Raw genomic sequence first — 23,349 nt, forward strand, 5'->3', positions numbered from 1 at the left:
TAGTTCATTAATCTCTTTCATACGTTTCCTATATTTAAAAAAAATTGTTTTGTATTGTAAATTCTATTCTGAAATTTAATTTGTGAAATTTGTGTTTTAGTATGTGAAATTCTAAATTACACAACTGTAACAATTTATTAATGAGTTTGTTTATTTATTAAGTTATATTTTCTACTTAGTAATTTATATTATCCGAGAAAACTATTTTTCTATGTACCACAAATAAAAACTAGAAGTACAATTGTGTTTGAAACACGGTGCTTCGTAATGGATGTTTAAAATAAGAAATGTGTAAATGTTAAAACACTAGCCTGTCAAAGATTGCCCATATTTTCATTCGTGTTAGTAAAAGATATATATAAATATTTAACTGTGATTATTTTATTCCATTATTTTGCCCCACAATTTTATCTGATTTCTGATATATACATAAATGTTCATATACATGCTTTTACATATACGTTATCGAATGTTACTAGTCTTATTGCCAGTAAACATATTTAAATTTTAATTTTCTTCACGACAGACTTACCCTGATCATTCAATGAATAATACCTAAGAAATGCATAAGATAAATGAAATATGCAATTTACTTTTGCGTATGCAGTTAAAAAAATTTTTCCAAAACATACGAAAAATTTCAAATCGTTCTGGAAAAATTATTTTCGACTGCGGGGGTCAATTATAATCATTTTAGGTGAATAGACATAACCCCGAAATTCTATCCGCTTTCAAGAAAAAAATTCGAGAAGGTGTGAAATTTTTAGACGGGAACAAAAATTTCAAATCGTTCTAAAAAAATTATTTTCTGTTGCGGGGATCAATTACAGTCATTTTGTGTCATTACACATACCCCCAAAATCCTAAGTACTTTCTGGAAAAAAATTCGAGAAGGTGTGAAATTTTTAGACGGAAAAAAAAATTTCAAATCGTTTTGAAAAAATTATTTTCGGTTGCGGGGGTCAATTACAATCATTTTTGGTGAGTAGACGTACCCCCGAAATCCTGCGCATTTTGGAGAGAAAAATTCAATACAGGTGGAACTTTAAACGTTAATAACTTTTTAACGAAGCCTCCATCAACAAATTGGTATTCTTGATTTTCGTCTTATTTTGGCTTCTAGAATCCCCCATTAAAATTTTTCCCAGGGGTAGCCGAACACCCTGTATAATGAACGACGTATTTTTAGAATCCTCTTATCGCAAAACAAAGGACCCCGCACAGATCTTATGGAAAATGGCCCCCGGTTAAATTAGCTGAACTTTTGATATGATGTAGTTCATTATGTCTTGATGAAAAGTTCCAATGGGCCCAAGCTCGTAAATTGAGACAATATGAATGTTGAGATTCTTATGGTCGAATAGAGAGAACTATAAAAACGGCCCTCTTCAGGGCCTCATGGTGTGCAACATCCGATCGAGCAACCTCCTCGTGGTGCACACTGGGTAATGCCAATGTCGACGGTGCTCCATGTTTGTACAATGAAAAAAAGAACCATTTTTTATCTTTTTGGCGTTTTGTTATTTTGTCAGAAGGTCAGGGGGTCAAGGGGTAATATTTAAGGGCCCACAGTACAACCACTGAGTTTTAAGGTGTACAACAGTGCTTCTTACACTCAAATATGCTAAAATATGCTATTATTGACTTTTGATCCCCCATATCTCAGAAACCGTTCAATTTACGAGTTTGGGCCCATTGGAACTTTTCATCAAGACATCATGAACTACATCACAACAAAAGTTCAGCTAATTTAACCGCTGGGCCATTTTCCATAAGATCTGTGCGGTGTCCTTTATGTGTTAAAATATGTAATTGCGTAAAGATTTGTTGTCTAATTATAATGTTTAGAAAAATGTACAAAATAATGTTTCGCGTCGCTGATCGCTGTACGCGTTCGCGTGGTCGACGCGCGTAAAACGGCGAGGAGTGGAAATTGGTTAAATCAATGTCGAGTATACTGAATGGAAAGTCGATCATCGGATACAATCAATAAACCTGATTGTGAATCACTTAGCGGCGTTGTTCTTCGGATGGTCAGCTCCGATTATGTAGGAGGTCGAAGGTGGTGTAAAGGATCAGAATGGATATACATATAACACATGCGGAGAGGAATAAGAGGGGTGGGCAGGACCCATTAGGCTAATCCCTCGTCGGCGGCCTCAGCCAAAGGAACGGAATAAGAAGGAATGAGAAAGGCACTGGTTACGTGTCATTCCTGCTCGCCTGCCGACACCTATACCTAACCGACTCCTTCGTAACCGTGCTACGAGTATATCCGCTCAGAGGTGCTCCCCTATTACCACTACCTCCTCGGATTCCTTCACCTAAACTTTACCATCTACTCTGATAAACTAAATTATTCTCACTGGTACCTATTGATTTAATAATAATTATAATTATTCTTTATTTCACGGGTTACGTTTCCCCTTGTATAGAAGAAGAAGGCAATTTAAGGATGAATTAACGCAGAATTAACTAGTTTCAAAATCGCGGCTAATGACAAAAGTAAGTCCCATTCTATTCTGACAAATTAAATTATTCTCACTGGTAGCTGTTGATTTAATAATAATTATAATTATTCCTTATTTCACGGGTTATATTTCCTTTTGTATACAAGAAGAAGACAATTTAAGAATGAATTAACCCAGAATTAACTAGTTTCAACATGGCGGCTAATGGCAAAAGTAAGTCCCATTCTATTTTGACAAAATTAAATTATTCTTACTGGTAGCTGTTGATTTAATAATAATTATAATTATTCCTTATTTCACGGGTTATATTTCCTTTTGAATACAAGAAGAAGACAATTTAAGAATGAATTAACACAGAATTAACTAGTTTCAACATGGCGGCTAATGGCAAAAGTAAGTCCCATTCTATTCTGACAAATTAAATTATTCTTACTGGTAGCTGTTGATTTAATAATAATTATAATTATTCTTTATTTCACGTGTTATGTTTCCCTTTGTATACAAGGAGAAGGCAATTTAACCTCTTCAGGGACGATTTTCTTTTCTTTTTGGGGTCTTTTTATTATTGACAGTAACTATAATTTAAAAAAAAAAATTAAACTTCCATATATGTGGCCAAGGGCGTGAAGAAGTTAAGGATGAATTACCGCAGAATTAACTAGTTTCAAAATGGCGGCATATGGCAGAAGTAAGTCCCATTCTACCCAGGTAAACTAAATCATTTTCACTGGTATTTATTGATTTAATAATTATTTCACGGGTTACGTTTCCCTTTGTATACAAGAAGAAGATCATTTCCCATTCTAATCTGACAAGCTAAATTATTTTCAGTGGTACCTATTAGTTTAACAATCATTATAATTATTCTTTATTTCACGGGTTACGTTTCCCTTTGTATACAAGGAGAAGGCAATTTAAGGATGAATTAACGCAGAATTAACTTGTTTCCCGTCCAGTCTGGTTAAGTTCAATTCCTCAGAAAACTTGTTTACAGAAATTGTGTGTTTGGTATAATTATACATCCTATAGACAGTATTGAGAGCTTCTTTTATTTACAAGAGATTAAAATTTGAGGATTATTGCAGAATTAACTTGTTTCAAAATGGCGACATATGCCAAAAGTAAGAGCAATTGTAGAAAATTTTCTATCTCTTCAAACAAACTTAGCTAGATGAATTATTGTGTGTTTCATATAGTTATAAAATGGCGACACATGACAAAAGTAAGTCCTATTCTTTAAAAAACTGATTTACACGGATTGTATTGAACATTTCATACAATTATACATCCTGTAAGTAGTATTGTGAGAATTTTGGCGAATAAGAATATTGTGTTTTCTGAAAGTTGGTGTATATACCACCAGACTATACAGAGATAGAAGCTCACATTATTCCGTTATTTAGCACCTTTTATACAAAAGTCAAATAAAATTTCATACGGCGAATATTAAGTGGCCATAAATTTAGTTTTACTTCCATCCCATTGAATAATGCCATAGGAATTCCCATACGACGGGTATCTGATCGTAAGAACCCATGCTGAACCTTCTCCAGTATAATCCTGGCAATTGAAACGAGTAGGCCAAATTTGAGAGCTGTAATCTAATTTGGGACGAATTAAAGTACACTAGAAATATAGTAGTGTACTCGAATCCCTAAAATTCTTGACAACCCCCGTTGATAAAGCCAACAATTCTAAAGGCTGCGGATGTTCATGCATTTATGGGAAATTTAAATTTTCAAAAAATTATTGAATGTACTTACCGTGCAAAAATATGAGAAATACATCAAATAAGATACGAATTACTATATTTAGGGGTTGAGATAACCCTCAACAAAGCTCCCATTTCATTTATTCTATTAATAAAAATATAAATTTACATAAAGATCCGTAGTCTGATGATATCTTTTTGAAAAGATAGACAAGTAATGAATTCCAAGGTCGAAGGCATCATTCTTAGATAATAAATTGGCATAACTTTGTGCATGTCTTATAATGTAAGTCACTTTGCATCACTGTTACCTGTAACCTTGCATTGGGAGTCATTGAAATCGTCTAAACACATGCTATTTTACTAGGAATAGAATAGTATACCATGTTATTTAAAAAAAACGAAGATGACCTTGAAATCTTACAAAACGCATTGACTTACATAAAAATTGTTTTTTGCATATTACGAGCCCCCCCCCCATAACAGAACTTTAGAACAGGATTTTAAGTTACTTTTATCTATGAATATTAATCAAATTAAAATGATTAATTCCACTATCTGAGCTTTTCAACATTTTCGATGGATTTAAAATATACTTTCTTTTTATTTTTATAGCAAACTACTAACCTCAAACTAAAAAAAATTATTTGATACTGTACTTTGAAATGATCCTAACGAATATCAACTTCATTATAATCTTTCTACAATAATAAATGGAAACCTCTCCTTATTTTACGATAGAATAATACAAAAATGCAGAAGCTGTTGTTTTCTATAGAATACAAACGTTTATTGCCGATGCTGCGAAATCAATATGGCGCTGGTATCGAAAGGGTTAAAACATTCGAATTTTTGTTGTAAGGTAAGTCAACGAGTTAATATAAATTCGTTTAATATATTGATATCGAAAAATATCGAACTTTCATATTGTTTCCCCCTTTAGAATACATCAGTGGTTCTTAACTCGTGGTCCGTAGGGGAGACTTAACACTGAATTTGAAATACTATTGTTTGATAAGTTTTTACACTTATACACAGAATACATACAGTGTCATAAACATTATCCTATAGTTTCGGGCAATTTTCACATGCATATGTTCGTTTTCGAACATGAAATCATAAAAAGCATAGAGGTAAACAAAACTCTAAGGTAATATTTACGATCATTATACAGGGTGTTCGGGCAACCCTGGGAAAAATTTTAATAGGGGATTCTAGAGGCCAAAATAAGACGAAAATCAAGAATACTAATTTGTTGATGGAGGCTTCGTTAAAAAGTTATTAACGTTTAAAGTTCCGCCCATAATGAATTTTTTTCTCGAAAATGCGCAGGATTTCGGGGGTACGCCTATTCACCAAAAATGATTGTAATTGATCCCCGCAACCGAAAATAATTTTTCCAAAACGATATGAAATTTTTTTTTATCCACCGAAAAATTTCACATCTCGAATTTTTTTCTCGAAAGCGGATAGGATTTCGGGGTTATGTCTATTCACCTAAAATGATTGTAATTGACCCCCGCAACGGAAAATAATTTTTCCAAAACGATTTGATATTTTTTTTTATCCACCGAAAAATGTCACATCTCGAATTTTTTTCTCGAAAGCAAATAGGATTTCAGGGTTATGCCTATTCACCTAAAATGATTGTAATTGACCCCCGGAACGGAAAATAATTTTTCCAGAACGATTTGAAATTTTTGAATTTAATTGTTAATAACTTTTTAACGAAGGCTCAGTCAAGAAATTGGTATTCTTGATTTTCGTCTTATTTTGGCCTCTAGAATCCCCCATTAAAATTTTTCCCAGGGGTGGCTGAACACCCGGTATATGTAAATGGTGGTTGCTTTTTCATTTTGCATTTTTTTGAGTGTTTCGAGCTCTTTTCTTTTTCCAACATCAAATCACGACGTTTTACTCATTCATATTTATTCCGATTTCAATTCCTTAAATAATGCTAAATAAGTAAGAAATAATTGAAACTATTATAATTACTCTAAAAACAAGAAAATGTTCCTTTAGAACTTTCATTCGTCAAATATAAAATAATAAGTAATTTTAAACTTGTATAATTAAAACGTTAATATAAAAGTTAATTTGAAAGAGAAAACGGAAGAATTTACTTAATTATCCAAGATACCTTAATTATTCAAGGATACTTGATTATTTGAACAAACTTGATTCTATGTATTCTTATTTATTTATAGCATTATATTCGAATAATAAAGTTCGTTCAAATAAAATTTAGATAAGCTCAGATAAAGTAAAAAATAATTACGATAATTATAGAAATTAAAAAACAAATACCCATTCGTTTGAATAATTTGTGTTTGATATTTGAATAGTTTTCTATAGTTTTTAAAGAAAGATTAAAATCCTTAATACGTAATACAAGTATAACTCTTGCAAGTTTCTACTTTATTGAATTATAGTAATTCCCAAATTTTCGCATAAACAATCAAGTCGCTCAAACATTCGAACAGTTTAAATTTTTTCAAGTTTGATCAAATATCGAAAGAAGCAATAACTCAAAAAATGAAACTTGTAATATTGGCCAGCAGTGAACAAGAAACAATCTCATCATCGATTGCTCAAATAAAGTCAAGTATTTGATTGTTTAAGCAATCGTAATTATCCAAGAAACCCTAATTATACCAGCACAGGTGATCCTATGTATTCTTACTTGAGTATAGTATTACATTGTAATAATAAAGTTTCATAGTAATAATAAGATAATAATAAAATCATTTTTAAAAATTAAAAAGAAACTACCCATTCGTTTAAATAAGTTGGGTTCGACGATTGAATAATTTTCTATCCTTTTTAAAGAAAGTATAAAGTACAAGTATAACTCTTGCAAATTTTTGCCTTATCGAATTATAGTAATTCTCAAATTTCGCATAAACAATCGAGTCGCTCGAACATTCGATTTAAATTTTCTCGTTTGAAAGGAGCAATTAAAAAAGTGACCGGAACTTGTAATATTGGCCAGCAGCCACCGAACAGTCGCGATGTATATTTTGAAAATTTCTAGAACGTTATTGGGGCGCCGCGAATGAGCACCGCTGCCGACGTGTGGCAGTCGGCCCGTTTGATCTCCGCGGGACCATCATGGGGCTCACGGTCCTTGCTGCCCTCTTTCATCCTTCCCTCTCGCCTCTTTCTTCGCATTCTCCAGGATCCACGGTCCAACAATCTACCTATCCCTTTCCGCGACCCTGTCGCCCTCTGTACGCCCGTCTCTCTCGTCTTCTCTCTAAAAATAAACGCATGCGTGCACGTCGGTCTCTTTTCACCGACGTCCCGTTTCTCTCTCCGCTTTATCGCGCTCCTGCCTCCTCTCGCCTCGCTCACTCCTCCCGCCTCGTTCCCTCTCCGAGACTATTTTTTTTTTTTTACGAGACTCTATCCTTCATCCCCTCTTCCCCTCCCGCGACAGCGTGCCTGACGATCTGACTTTTAGGAGTTCGGAACTCGGAACACCTGTACTGCTAATTCCTTCTTGTCTACCTGTATCACTCACGAAAACAAATTCTCGCCTCGTGTCAACGGGGACCGGGCTCGTCGCGTTTCTTCATCGGCGATTTCTTAACGGCTACGGAATTCAGTTTCACGCGAGACGATGCCTACGGGATTTTTACTTTCTTTCTCTTTCCCTTCCGTTTCATTAACGCTAGAACTATCGACGATTACAGTGTGTTTATTTATACCATGGAAATTGAAACGATTGGTGCGCGAAGAAATGTATAATGCAATGGAAATAAGTGTTTATTCATTCTCTTATAGAAAATTACAGTATATTTTTTACAGGTTTTATTAGAAATTACGAATGGGTCATTTTGACTCGTTTGTTAGTTCTAGTGTTAATACATTTTTCATTTAATCATATCCGATAAATGAATCGATTTTGTATAAAAAATATTTATTTTCTCGATAAAATAGTTTTTGGAAACTTAAGGGAAAAGCAAGCATTTAGATCTCGAGTTTCGTGAGTTTATAATTTGGTTGGAGTAATTTGGAGGTTAAGTTGGCACAATAGCTAAGAAAGCTATTAACTTTTCTGTTAGCGGTGCATAATGGAATCGCGGAATGGGTCATTTTGACTGGTTTGGTAGTTCTAGTGTTAATTAGCCTTAGAATGGTACTAACAAATTCCACCAGAGGTACCAGAGGAAGTGCAACGTATTTGTAATACCAGTTTCTTTGAAACGAATAGAAAATTGACAATTATGGGAGCAAATAAAAATTAAATAATATCATAGAGAAACTAACGAACGTTTATATTTCAAACTCTCGGTAGTTTGGGTTAAAAAATGATTGAGAGTAATTTTCAATTTACCTTTACGCTATAAAATTAAAAAGAACGAGTGGAAAATAAACTTATTTTTCCGCACATAGACAGTAAAAATGGCGGCGTAGATTCTTTGTTAAATGTCATTTGTAAGTTTTAAAAGTTATTTGCAACAATCAGGAATGTGATTTCTGGTATCATAACTAGAGTATTCACAATATAAATATGTACTCACAATTTCACACGTAAGACGCTGCACAAACCCACAGCATCTTCTTTTTTAAATTCCAAAGAATAATCCATTAACACTATTTCTACTTCTTAGGAATACCTATTTCGACCAAAAAGTGTTTTTTCACAGCTTTGCATTTTGATATAAATAACTGTGGAAATGATTGTTAAAGAAAAATATTTAGGGGAAAAGGATATCCGTCAACAAAATTAAACAATCATTGTAGGAAAAATGATTAAAAAATTTTGAAAACAATTTCAAGTTAAAATTTGTAAAGGTCCTACATTTTTATATTTTTTCTTAAAGTCTAATAGAAAACTATAATAAACAAAATGGCGCACATAATTGATATCGTTCAACAAAATTAAACAATCATTGTAGGGAAAATGATTATGAAAATATGAATATAATTTCAAGTTAAAATTTTAAAAGATCCTATATTTTTATATTTTTTATTAAAGTCGATAAAATTTAATGCGTTTTAATCGAATAGGAAAACTATAATAGAAAAAATGACGCGTGTAATTCATATTATTCAACAAAATGAAACAATCATTGTAGGAAAATAGATTAAAAAAATTTTGAAAACAATTTCAAATTCAAATTTTAAAATATATTTCCTATATTTTTATATTTCTTTTTAAAGTCGACAAAATTTGATGCTTCTTATAGAATAGAAAAATTGTAATAGAAAAACTGACATAATTGTATAGAAAAGAAGCCTGGAGCGAAATCGAAATGAAAAATGGCGGGAAACGTAAAGAGAAGTCGGAAGGAAGGTAAGAAGAAGGATAATGTGCGCGGTGTAAGATATTGACACTCCTGTAATCCATTTGACAGACGTGTGGGCAATCTAGCTAATCCTGATCACGCCCACCGAGGATTAAATCCTGAAGGGTTTCTGGCTCGCTCGGGCTAACCTGGCCTAACCGACGATGCGACGCAGGACAGAGCGTAAAGTCTCGTACACACGCTCGCGTATGTCAAACTTCGTTCGTAGATACACGAGGTTAAAAGCCCTTGATGTACCCCCTTCGAAGATGGACCGACCAAGGACTCGTTCCTTCTCATCTTTCATTTTCCGTGTTAGTTTCTCCTCTTCTTATTTTTCTATTATATTTTTTGCAGCGCCGTAATTAAAGTTCCACGGATACGCGATACGTACGTCGTCGAAGAAACCTCGTAAATATTCAGTTACGATAATTACTAACACGTTCGTTACCACGTCGTCAGAGTTGGGCAAATTGTATTCACGGATAACGACTTTTACATCCATTCGTAAACTAATTTTCGTTTACGTTTCATTCATATGAATAAATATTCATTGAGAGATTTATGGACGAAAGTTTACGAGCGAATTTAAAATACTTATTCGTTGTTCGTAAATAATATTTGCTCAACTCTGCCGATAATGATTGTAATATCGGTAAATCGGTTTGTCGGTAAATCTGAAAAAAATAGCCTCGAAGATTTACCGGTAATTCGCCTCTACCTTACCGATAATTAAATGAATTAAATATAGTAATAGATTCTCTATACGTATTTAAAATGCAATGGAAATTGCATTTGCGAGATTCCTGATGGAAGAATGAAATAGTTGCCGAGCTTTAAACTTTTTAACGAAATGAACAGATTTATTGTACAATGTATAAAGAATTCAAAGCTGACATTTCAGCTAGAAAAACAAGACAGACTGTTTGTCTTTCATTTTGATTATAGTTTGCTAATATATGTATGTATTTTATGTGACATAGTTTCATGTTTCATGTTCAGAATAGATTTATTTATACGTATTTCTAAGAATTCTTGATCAGGATTTAATAAACTGTTTTTACAATATTTATTTTTATATTATCAGTACAGTAAAAACTGTCGGTAAAAAAAAGTTACCGACGTATTATATTATTGATAATTTCATCGAATTACCGGTTAAGTGAAAACGTCGGTAAAACAATATAAATAATCCAGGATCATCAAGTGGAAAGAAAGCAATAACGTGGATTTGATTAGGAAATTTAATCACACCTAATTATTTATTCTCCATACGTTGTTTCGTTGAGTTATCACTTATTTTGCCGATTTTAACGCTTTTTATTAGGCAAACTATTTTAAACGTACCAAAGAACAGCGTTCAATTTGAATGAAAAAGCAAACAAGTTCCATAACGACGATATAAAATTTTTCATAAAATTCCATGGGTAAGTGGGACATAAACTATAAATTTTTCATAAAATTCCATGGACTTGCAAACTATTTTAGAACGGTGAAGTTTTTTGACAAACAATTTCAGAGTGATTTTGTGTAATTAACGACGAAGAATTTACAAATGTTTTAAAAATAAAAATTAGAAATCTGTTAGGTACTAGGGAATATTGAAATTCCCTATATTAAATAACTAGGTACTAGGGAATATTGAAAATTCAGATTCGAGTGAAATTGGACCCATAGTCGTCGTTCGAGGGTTAATATAACGGGTGGTCGCGTAGTTTAGGATGAATATTTTTCGAAAGAAGAGTTCATAAATCACTTACCGCCGCCCAGAATTCCGTCGATGGTGTAATCTTTCTTTCCGTCGTCGCCTGGTCGTCCGCCGCGCAACAATCTGCTGATAGAGCTGACACTCGGTGGATCTGAGAAGCCTTCCTGTTTAAAATAAACGTTAACGTCATTCGCAAAGACCATCGTTCTAAATCTGAACAAGTACATGAAATATTCAAACCACGACAAAACTAATTTTTCCAAACCGAGTCAAGTATTTGATTATCCAAATAGCTTGAACGTTCGATAGAGGAAATTAAATCTGTCCGAATGTTTGAACGACTCGATTAAATTTAAGTAGTATTATTCTATTTTAAACTGTAAGAAATTTGAAATTTTCTATAAATTTTAATCGTTATTTAATAGATTTTTATTTTTATTTTTTACTTAATTTAAGCTTATCCAAGTCTTATTCGGTTTATTATCAACGCTAGAACTACCGGAAGCGGTTAAAATGATTTGTAATTTCTAATAAAAATTATAAGAAATTTACTCGACTGAAATTTTTGAAAATTAACCGCGGTTTTTTTATAAGAGAATGAATAAATATTTATTTCCATTACACTACTTCTTTAATTTCTTCTTCTATCTATCGTCTTAATTTCTTTGGTGCAAATAAAGACACCATAATTAAATTACACAATAATACTATAATTAAAAAAAAAAAAAAAAAAAAAAATTAGTAAGCTAGACTGGGCTTGTATTTTCAAGTAGTAACTGGACACCTCTAGATCAGATAACTATTATTGAAATCGGTTTATTGGTTATAGTAATGTAACACGAAATTCAATCAATTTTTATTGTTTTCGTTTATTAGATAAAAAATCATATAGAGGGTCTTCGGCCACCTTTGGGAAAAATTTTAATGGGGGATTCTAGAGGCCAAAATAAGACGAAAATCAAGAATACCAATTTGTTGATGGAGGCTTCGTTAAAAAGTTGTTAACCTTTAAAGTTCCGCCCCTACTGAATTTTTTTCTCCAAAATGCGCAAGATTTCGGGGGTATGTCTATTCACCAAATATGATTGTAATTGACCCCCGCAACCGAAAATAATTTTTCTAGAACGATTTGGAATTTGTTTTTTTCGTCGAAAAATTTAGGCATCTAATTAGATTTTCGGTAAGGAATTTTTTTCTCAAAAGTGTGTAGGATTTCGGGGGTATGTGTATTCACCAAAAATGATTGTAATTAAGCCCCGCAGCCAAAAATAATTTCTTCAGAATGATTTGAATTTTTTAATTTAATTTGTTAATAACTTTTTAACGAAGCCTCAGTCAAGAAATTGATATTCTTGATTTTCGTCTTATTTTTCCCCAGGGGTGGCCGAACACCCTGTATAATATTGGTCAGCAGTGTACAAGAGTCAAGCTTACCTTCGATTACTTAAACGAAGTCAAGTATTTGATTGTTTAAGCAATCTTAATTATTTAAACAAACGTGATCTTATGTATTCTTACTTGATTATAGCATCACATTCGAATAATAAAGTTCGCTGAAATAAATTTTAGATAAGTTCAGATAAAATAAAAAATAATGATAATTTTAGATATTTAAAAAAATACCCATTCGTTTAAATAACTAGTGTTTGATATTTGAATAGTTTTGTATAGTTTTTAACTCGTTGAATTATAATAATTCTCAAATTTTGTATAAACAATCAAGCGACGAAGGCATCGCATTGGCGTGTCGCGAATCGAGTTTGAACGGGAACGGGGCGAGAAGAGACTCCGTAGGAATACAGTCGTGCACTAGGAAGTCTCGATTAGGAATAACAGGATTCATCAGAGCCGTGAAAGTACGAACAGTTTGTCCAAAGTATTAATTTCGCGGCCTCGGTTTCCCCGCGAAGGAAAGCCACGAAAGGTATTGTTCGATCTCTCGATTGGGGGTGGACGTTTCCGCAGGGTCTCTCTATCTCTCTAAAGATCACGGTGAATGGGGCTTTTTAATATTGTGCATGAGGCGTGCACCAGCTGGCCAGGAGTGTACGTGAGCGCCCCAAGGGAACTCGCGTGTCCTTTAATACGTTACTGCCCGCCGTCTACACCCACGCCTCATTGGCGTAACACACTCCTTCGTTCGTGACGCGATGCTCGAGTATGCAAAACACGACTTTTCCAAGAATAAACTCTTCCGTCGAACGACCACCTTGAAAAATTGCTAACCCCGGCAATTTGGAATAATTATTTCTCGAAAAATGACCGATCCGACGGTGGAACGGTTCCATCGAAAATTACAAATATTTTGCTTTAAATTAACATATCATTGGTAAAATTCTCTCTTGTATGGTTTCTTGCGAGCAAAACTGGTTAGAAAATTTGAAAAAAAAGGGTTTGAAATTTGACAGGTTCGATTTTCAAAAAAGGGGAACAAAGTTGCCACCTTTTCTCAATGATTTTCTTATGATAGAGTTGCGGTGAAATGGGAGTTTTGTGGAGCTTTGTCTCAACCTCTAAATATAATCTTTTCGTATTAAGTGCATTTTATAGTTTTCCGAGAATTAAAATTTCCCTTGGACGCGTAAATATCCGCAGTCCCAGCGCGGCGAGATTAATAGTTTTCGGCGCGAAAGTAAGAGAAAACGGTGCAAATAGCCGTGAGCCAGCATAACCTATCTTTTACGGGGCCAAAATCAAATCGGGGATCACCGGAGGTTCTCAAACCGAGATCCGGCCGGAAATTCCATCTCCGATCGAGCCAATAAAAGGCGATTGATCGCGGCGCGGCGCGGTTACGAGGTGTAGGTACTTACTTACTCGGGCCGATTCTCGATAAAGAGATAAATCGTACGAAGGTGGAGGAATGTCGGGACCGGTGGAACCGAGAGACGAACGAAAGGAGAGGGAAGAAGTGTTTCGAGAACGCGTACGCCGTTGCAGTCGTGGAAGCAGGCGGTCGTAGCCGGCATTAATACGGCATTTAATGCTGGAAAGAGGCGTTCCTCGGTTGGAGAACCCGAGGCGGCGTCCATCTTTCTCCGTTCCTCGTCCCAAAGGTCTCTGTCTCTCTCCTCCTGTCATCGCCCCGGACCTAAAGCCTCAACCGCCATCAACGGCACAAGGATCGTTATTGTTTCTGAGATCGTCGATCCGAAAGATAGCCATCGACACCAACGACCCCCTTTTTCGCTTCCTCTACTTTTTTCTCCCTTTTACCTCTCCATTACTTTCTATTTTTCGCTCCTTCCCTTTTTCGTTCGACGTGGACGCGGTTACATCCTCGCCCTGGGTCACCCGTTTTCTTCTTCACCCTTCTGCTTTTCCTCTTTCTTTCACGTCGCGCGTCCCATGTACAGGGTGTTCGACCACCCCTGGGAAAAATTTTAATGGGAGACTCTAGACGTCAAAATAAGACGAAAATCAAAGTTCCGCCCCTACTGAATTTTTTTTTTGAAAGTGGGTAGGATTTCGGGGGTATGTGTGTTCACCAAAAATTATTGTAATTGACCCCCGCAACCAAAAATAATTTTTCCGCGAATGATTTGAAATTTTTTGTTTCCATCGAAAAATTTAGGCAGACATTTCTGGCAAGAAATTATATTTTCGGTAAGGAATTTTTTTCTCGTAACTGAGTAGGATTCCGGGGGTATGTCTGTTGACCAAAAATGCGTGTAATTGACCCCCGCAACTAAAAATAATTTTTCCAAGACGATTCGAAAGTCTTTTTTTTCCACCGAAAACTTTCAGCACTTACTCGAATTTTTTTCGCGAAAGTGCTTAGGATTTCGGGGATGTGTCTATTCACAAAAAATGATTGTAATTGATCCCCGCAACCAAAAATAATTTTTTCAAAATGATTTGAAATTTTTTGTTTTCATCGACAAAATTTCAGCAGCTACCCCCTCTCGATTTTTCTTGAAATTCGTTTTTGATTTTTAGTAATTTTGTTTGACGCTTTACAGAAAAGTTATCTAATACTTTTTTGTAGGTGGCCAAGAGCTCTACTTCAGAAAAAAGTTTCATTGAAATATATTCGCTATTGTAGAAGTTATGATTGTTTGAAAATTGGACCATTTTTGTGTGGTGTTTTTGTTACTTTAGGGGGTGAAGGAACAACTGTTTCAATATTCTTAGAATTTCTACATATTCTTCATTAAAATACGCGTCGTTTGCATTTTGAAACATTAAAATCGTCCAATCCGTTCAGGAGTTATGATGTTTCAAAAATTCGCATGAAATTTGAAACATGAAACGCGGTGTTAAAAGAAATATTGATTTTGTCACAATTTTTTGAAATTTTGCCTTCAAAGTTCCATCATTTTATAATAAATAATTATTTATAAAAATCCGTACGTGCAATCGAAGTTACCGTCTTGTAGTTTAAGAAATTGTTTTCCAGAACAGATTTTCCACAAATTGTAACGAAAAATGGATTCAATTTTGTAATTCTCAGGATTGGTCACATGAAAATGATTTATATATTTGTCACATTTGTGACGCCTAATAAAAATTTCATCTTTCCATGTATCAAAACATTAATCGTATCTTTTTTCATTGTACTTTCTTCTAACAAATGTCTTCATTTTCTAAAACTAAACTCGTGTTACTATCGTCTCCATTTTCTCTATTTGCCATTTTCATTTAAGAACTCAGACATTCATCGACGTATAACAAAATAGCTGTAATTAAATAGTTTTTATGCAATCTTATTCTAACGTTCAAGTTATCTCGTTCGTTCGATCTTCATCAATTGTCTAAAAGCAAAGTTTCATTTTCGTGGGCAATTTCAGTTTGGTCCGGCAATCAGTGTGTCGAATAATTTTCATGACCATCGCGCAAAGACAGTCTTCTACGCTTACCTTGACGAGCTTTTCTCTGATCTCCCACGAGAAGATTCCAGGATTATCCCTCTTCATTTCTTCGATTCTTGCCTCGATTTCGGGGGTGGCGACCCTCGGTTTGCTGCCGCCGATGACACCGGGCCTGATGGAGCCCGTCTCTTGATAGCGATTCAGAATTTTCGAAACGCAGCCATGAGAAACGCGAAGACGCCGCGAGATAATGCAAGGACGAACCCCTGCCGCAGCCATTTCAACGATTTTCAATCGAATGTGATTCGGAAGAGGTCGCCCGTTTATGAAGACACCGCCCAGTTGATTCATACGCCCCTGTCCTGACAGAAATATTTCATCACTGTTTTAATTATTTGCTTTTCTTCGATTAACATACAAATTTCAATATTTATTTGAACACGACGAGCACGTTTCGATGCTGGCCGTTTCGAAACGATCGGAGAAACCGAAACATTTAAGTTCCTCGAGCAAAAAGAAATAGAAAAGTCCTTTACCACGTCTCGATCCGAAGCTTCGTTGTCGAGATATAAGCAGTTGAAGTCACTGCGCAGTAAATGGCGTGTGCGCAGACGCGTGCGCAGGCGCGCGATCAGCTGACTGACAAGGGGCGCTTCCGACAGTGGAAGTCGCTTTTGAAACGGTAGTAAGTACAAGTCCATAGTACATACTTAGTATCGAAAAACCCTTAAGGGTTTTTTTCAAAATGGGCCTTCGTTTTCGAGATATTTTTATTTAAAGTTCTGTACGCACCTAGCAAATGAATTATTTTAAAAACTTTTTGATATTGAGTTGTGGGTTAGTTGGTAGAGCGGTTGATTACGAATCTGGAGGTAGTACGTTCGAATCCCCCGTTGTCGTTCTTACTTTTTTCTTTCTTTTTAATACAATTTTAAAATGAAAAATCATTTAATGTTAATCCTATGTGACATCATTATTAATAGTAAAACAAAAAACAAGAGTTCTCGTTAGGTGTATGTCATTGTAAAAAAGTTACGTTTATAGAATGTGCATGGTGCTTCCTCAAATTATGTTTTTTATGTTCTTATTGTGAATATCATCCGAAGTGTTGTACAGAATTTAAAAAAGAATAAAAAAAACAATCAATATTGTACATTATTAATCTTACAATATTTCCCATTAATAATAAGCTTATCTAATGACCGAGACCAGCACTGCCGTTATTCCAACAATTGCTTGAAATGTATTATCAGTGTTCGTAGTGGTGATATGAACAGTGAATACAGAATTCACCTGATAATGACTAATGCAGAAAAATAAATGCGATACATACTGCTATTTTATTACTGTGCTTCTAATTTCTATATTAAAAATTTATATTTTTTGTTTTAGCAATTATTATTGATATCATATGAATAAATGAATAAAATATTTTTTCATTTCAAGGTTGTATTAAAAAAAAAGAAAAAAGTAGCAAGAACAACCGGGCATTCGAACGTACTACCTCCAGAACAGTAGTCAACCACTCTACCAACTTATCCACAACTCGTTCTGCTAATTTGCGTTAAATAATTTATTTGCTAGTTGCGTACAAAACTTTAAATTAAAATATCTAAAATATAATATAAATTAAAATATAAATAACAAAGGCCCGTTTTGAAAAAACCCTTCACGGTTTTTTGATACTAAGTATGCACTATGACTTGTACCTATTATCGTTTTAAAAGCGACTTCCACTGCCGGAAGCTTCCCTTGTCAGTCAGTTGATCGCGCGCCTGCGCACACGCCATTTACAGCGCAGAGACTTTAACCGCTCATATCTCGACAACGAAGCTTCGGATCGAAAAGTGGCAAAGGACTTTTCGATTTCTTTTTGCACGAGGAATTTAAATTCTTTAGTTTCTCCTATTGTTTTGAAACACACGGTAGAGTTATATTATATTATTGTTATTGTTATTACATGAATATTTATTTATGTTTCACGAATGTTTACAATTTTTGTCAAGTGAAAATGATCAAAACTGATTGAATTATGTGAAAAAAAGTAGTCTACTGGTTGAGAAAAATCAGAAGGATTCTTGGAAAAATAGCCAGGCAAATCGATATTCTGAACTCAAAGTGCCGCTATTTTGCAAATTTTCACTATTTTGGTTCACATACACAATCACGATTCCATTTGATTTTTCAATGCGATCTATTTAATCGATTATACATATTAAGAGAGTACTCTAGTCTAAAGTTTCGTTATTTTTCATCTTTCTAGGGACTTTTTTTACAACAGAAAGTGTAAGTTTCTTAATTTCGACGTTTCTGCGAATTTATTTCCGGCCTGTTAGAGGCAGCGTAAGTTTCCACCGATGTCAAAAAGCATTCAATTACAGAGGAGGAGAGGAGGGCTCGAGACATGGCACGAAAGTAGTATGGTTTAGAGACAGGAAAGGAAAAAGTCCCGGGCGCAATTGTAGTGATTGGGCTTGAAATTAACGGCTGAATCCAGCTTCGAAGCGCAAACGTGAAATCAGATAACAGGTCGGCGAGTCTGAGTGAGCGAATACCAAAAATGCGACTAACAACCGTAAAATTGAAAAAGTTATGCGCACAGGAGGCCGTTTTCAAGGCTAACGAGTATAATGTCCGATCGTTAGTCGAATTAGCCATTCTTCCGTACGCGGCATTACTTTCTTTGCCGACCAGCGCCGCGTTACTCCTTTATAATTACTATACTTGTATGCAAAAGTGCGCTCGTAACAACGAGCAAACATACACGCTATACCGATTACATTAAACGTTTTCTTCGAGGAAAAAATCCACCGATCGTTGCTACCTATTATGTCACTAAACACACGGTATGGAATCAAAAGGTAATCGTGTACGAATTTTAACTAAATATTACACTCTGTTGTTATTATTTTCATATTATTTCGTTCGGTGTGAGTTTCGTTTTTAACGAGGGAATTTATTGGTTTTTAACTTTGCAACTTTCTAGCAGATCCCTATTGTTTAATTTTTGCTTGTTTGGGGACAAAAACACCCCCTGATATATTGAGCGTCACGACGGTCACCGGTGACCGCGTTTACCTCGCGAGTTAAGATAAAAAGTTATTTAAAAATTTTAAATGCAAAGGATTCACCCTTTGAAATAAACCCTTCTTTTTAATAAAGTTGCAGCTACTCAAATATCAACACTTTTTCAGTGGAGATATAGTGATCTTCTATGCACTTAATTACCAATTACATATTTTTTAATATAATATACAATATCAGACACAGTATTCTAATTTTCTTTTTTCAGTCATTTATTTCCAAAGGAAACAGAATTTAAAATGGCTGGTAGGTTGCACAGAACTACATACTTTTAACATAATATTTGTACTTTGTTTGGTTAAAATAACTCCAGCTATATGAGTAAAAGGGTTAAAATAGGAAGAAATATGTTTAATAGAATTAAATAGAAATAAAACGATGTTACAATAATAACAGATTCGCGCGTATCGAGGATGAAAAATGTGAAATTGATGATTTCGAGCAAAATAAAAGGAAATGTTAATTAGTATGGCGGAGAAGAATGAAATAAGGGCGGGGATCGTTGGCGAGAGACTTCTGCAGGGTGACCGGTTGTCGGGCTGTCGCCAGAGGCGACACGTTACTCTAACAAGTGTCCGATTTCGCATGGAATGACTCAACTGCAAATTGAAAGATCGACAACCGGTTATTGGCCAATAAAAAGTAAGCAAAACTGCATTTCACCGTCGTGGAAATGCATTCGATCCTCACGACGCAAGGTTACTTTTCCCTACATAGATTTTCAGGGTTTCTCGAATATAACAAAAAGTAACTAGATTTTGCACGAATCGGATGCAAATTCTCCCCCCCTTAAACTCGGTTGGTACCACTGGGTTACAGATGACACTTTCGATTGTTTAGTTTATGGTTATGGGGCTCTTCATTCTATCCTATCAACATAACCTACAATTTTTAAACTCCAATGGCGTCGATATTAAAAGTCATGAATTATAAAAAGAAATGTCCCTATATTTACAGTTCACCAATTGACGTAAAATTTTAGTTACACATTCTGTACATGTATTACTATAGACCGTAGTAGAATCAACCCAAAAATTTTATTGATACTTCCGATAGATTAATATTAAGCATAACAGCTCGCAAAATAACTGACGAAGATCAAAAGGATTCTGAACACGAAGAATACTATTCATTCTATCCTCTCAACATAACCTACAATTTTTAAACTCCAATGGTGTCGCTGTTAAAAGTCATGAATTATAAAAAAAAAAGTCCCTATATTTACAGTTCACCATTATTTACATCGTCGTAAGGTAATAATTTTTTTTTTTTTAACTATAAAAGGTGAATATTTTGTCGCGTTTTGTGTATTAATATGTTTGTAAATTTTTTCCATTATTTTCTGGAGCAAAGGAGAAGGTAGAATTATGAGACACTAAGGTTTCGAATGCAGTACTGACAGTTGTAACAATGGATGAAAACGAAGTATTAAGATCATAGTAACATCATATACCAACAGCCGTCATTATGTAATTCCATTGTTTAACAGATGCTTATTGTTCCCGATGCAACAGAAAGTTTTCACGCGTAGGTGGTCAAGTGCAATTTTCTGTTATTTATTTTGTGATTTTGAAGAAAAGCCGGAAGGTAAATTATTCTATGATAATCGCAGTTTCATAATACCAATGAGGTTTTAAAGTTATTGTGCGTTTAATTGTAATGTAATGAGAAAGAAAAATAAAATCGAGAGGTGGTAGCAATATGAGACATTTGATACTAGTTTGAAAAGCTTCAAACAGGATTAAACGATGCAGTTTGCATATTTTGCAACAGTATGTTTTCTGAAGACATTAAGGGTGAGCTGTGGATTCAATGTGTGTCCTGTCAATTATGGATTCATCGTAAACTATAATTGTATTATCATATTTCAGACTTGTGTGATATTAAAATATTTCTACGATCCCTTCAACGCAGTTTCGGAACTTATTTCCCAGAAAAGTAATGCTGTCTCATATTGTCATCCCATTTTCTAGATACTCCATTTTGCATCAATTTAGAAAAACTAAAAATGTTATAAGTTCTGTAAGGTCTATAATATTTATACTAATGCAGCTTATTTCACATAAAATTCTCTGAATTTATTCATCAAAATTTTTTTATTTTTTCAATTTCGAGAGTCTCTAGGTTAAACAATAAAAAGGATATCTTACATTTCTACTACTTCCTGTAGTAATTAATCGAGAAATTGTGATGTTTGTGAGAATTTTAAATGAATTTTAAGGTCTACGATGTAAAATCGAGAATTGGCTGCCATTTTAGAACCGAGAAAGAGAAAACTAAATTAAGAAACGTGATTTAAGAGAGTTTATAACCAGTGCCAAGTGTTCCAGAAAAGTAATGCTGTCTCACATTACCACCCCATTTTCTAGATCTTCGATTTTGTATCAATTTAGAAAAAGTGAAAAATTAGGTTTTCTAAGGCCCATGATATTTATACTCATTTAGCTTATTTGACACGAAGTTCTCTAAATTTTTTAATTTTGTCTACACTGAGGGCCTCTAGGCTACCACTTCTCATAGGTTGAGTTCTTTAAAAAACGTAGCACACGTATTTTGTTACAATTTATATAATTATAATTTGCGTTGTATAGAACAAATAAAAATTGGACTGTGCACCGCAATATTAAATTTGAAATATTTACTTTAAAATTCAAAATCAGCGATCTCGAAAACCCCCAACTATCAAGTTTTAAAAAGATTGTATAAAATTTGAATTTTGACCAAAAGTTACCGATTTCCTTTCGTTTTCAAAGAAAGATTCCAAAATCATTGGTTACAAATATTTAGTTTGAAATTTTAAACCAACGACCTTGAAAATCCCCAACTATCAAGTATCAATAAAATTGTATGAAACTTGAATTTTGGCCAGAAATGATCGTTTCCTTTCGTTTTCAAAGAAAGTTTCCCAAATCTTTAGTTATAAATATTTAGCTTAAAATTTTTAATCAGCGACTTCGAAAACCCCCAACTATCAAGTGTCGAAAAAAATCATATGAAATTTGAATTTTGACCTGAAATTACCATTGGCTAGACCATATTCCTCTCGTTTTCAAAGAGAGATTAAAAAATCTCTAGTTATAAATATTTAGTATTCAAAATCAGCAACCTCAAAAATCCTCAAATATCAAGTTTCAAAAAAATCGTATGAAATTTAAATTTTGGCCAAAAGTTACCGATTTCCAGACTATCGTTTCCCTATGTTTTCAAACAGAGACTCGACAATCATTGGTTACAAATATTTAATTTGAAATTTTAAACCAGCGACCTTGAAAATCCCCAACTATCAAGTATCAATAAAATAATATGAAATTTGAATTTTGGTCAGAAATGACCGTTTCCTTTCGTTTTCAAAGAAAGTTTCCAAAATCTTTAGTTATAAATAGACCGCGGATCTTCAAGCAAATTCACATTTTTATTAATAGAATTAATGAAACGGAAGCTTCGCAGAGGGCTGTCTCAACCCCTAAATATAATAATTCGTATCTTACTTTAAGTATTTCTTATATTTTTGCATATTAAATGCATTCTGTAGTTTTTTGAGGATTAAAATTTCCCATAAATGCATAAACATCCGCAGTCTAGTTATAAATATTTAGCTCAAAATTTTTAATCAACGATCTCGATAAATCCCAACTATCCAGTGTCGAAAAAAATCGTATGAAATTTGAATGTTGGCCAGACATTACCATTGCCTAGACCATATTCCTCTCGTTTTCGAAGAGAGATTGTTAAGGCTCCATAGTATTCAGAGGGTGAGTACCAACCTTGGAATGGGTAGCCTCCGAAAATGGGCCTCATGCCGTTCGTGACATCCATCCTGACGTGGCGCGCGTACCGAAATCCTTATCGTCGCGATCGGTCACTGTTCGATCTTTAACCGAGTCACAAGCAGAAGATTTCACTAACGGGGAAGCCTCGTCGCGCTAGCGAGAGGAAGCACACGCCGCGTCGCGTCGCCTCGCGTCGCGCCGCGCTGCACCGGGCCGCGCCGGCACCGACAGCCCGAGGCAAGAAGGCTTGCGACGGAGACGGAGAACGGGAGAAGAGAAACGGAGCGGAACACGCGCGCGAAGATAGAAGGGATCGGGACCGAACCGCGAGAAAAGGAACAAGAATAATACTGATAATAATAATACGAAAAGGGTGAAGAAAATGAAAGGAAAAACAGGCCCGGCGAGATCCGCGCGAGTGCGTGGCCAGCGGGATCCGGACAAAGATGCGAAACAAGAAAAGGAATAAGCAGGCAGCACGCGTAGCTTTCGTTGCGAGA

At 34.6% G+C, this 23,349-nt stretch overlaps 1 protein-coding gene across 1 annotated transcript in view; it reads right to left on the minus strand.

Annotated features, from left to right (window-relative positions):
* LOC122397508 (protein gooseberry-neuro-like) overlaps positions 1-22,895 on the minus strand; it is a 33,984-nt gene extending 11,089 nt beyond the window's left edge. Inside the window, exons 1-3 of the mRNA XM_043396696.1 lie at positions 22,844-22,895; positions 16,044-16,357; positions 11,237-11,348 (exon numbers count right to left, since the gene is read on the minus strand). Coding sequence (XP_043252631.1) covers positions 11,237-11,348; positions 16,044-16,357; positions 22,844-22,895 — 478 coding nt within the window. The remainder of the gene's footprint in view (positions 1-11,236; positions 11,349-16,043; positions 16,358-22,843) is intronic.
* Positions 22,896-23,349: the final 454 nt, after the last annotated feature.

This window comes from Colletes gigas, unplaced genomic scaffold, assembly GCF_013123115.1.
Source record: "Colletes gigas isolate AHSC1104 unplaced genomic scaffold, ASM1312311v1 Colletes_gigas_Sc00009, whole genome shotgun sequence".
Taxonomy (NCBI): domain Eukaryota; kingdom Metazoa; phylum Arthropoda; class Insecta; order Hymenoptera; family Colletidae; genus Colletes; species Colletes gigas.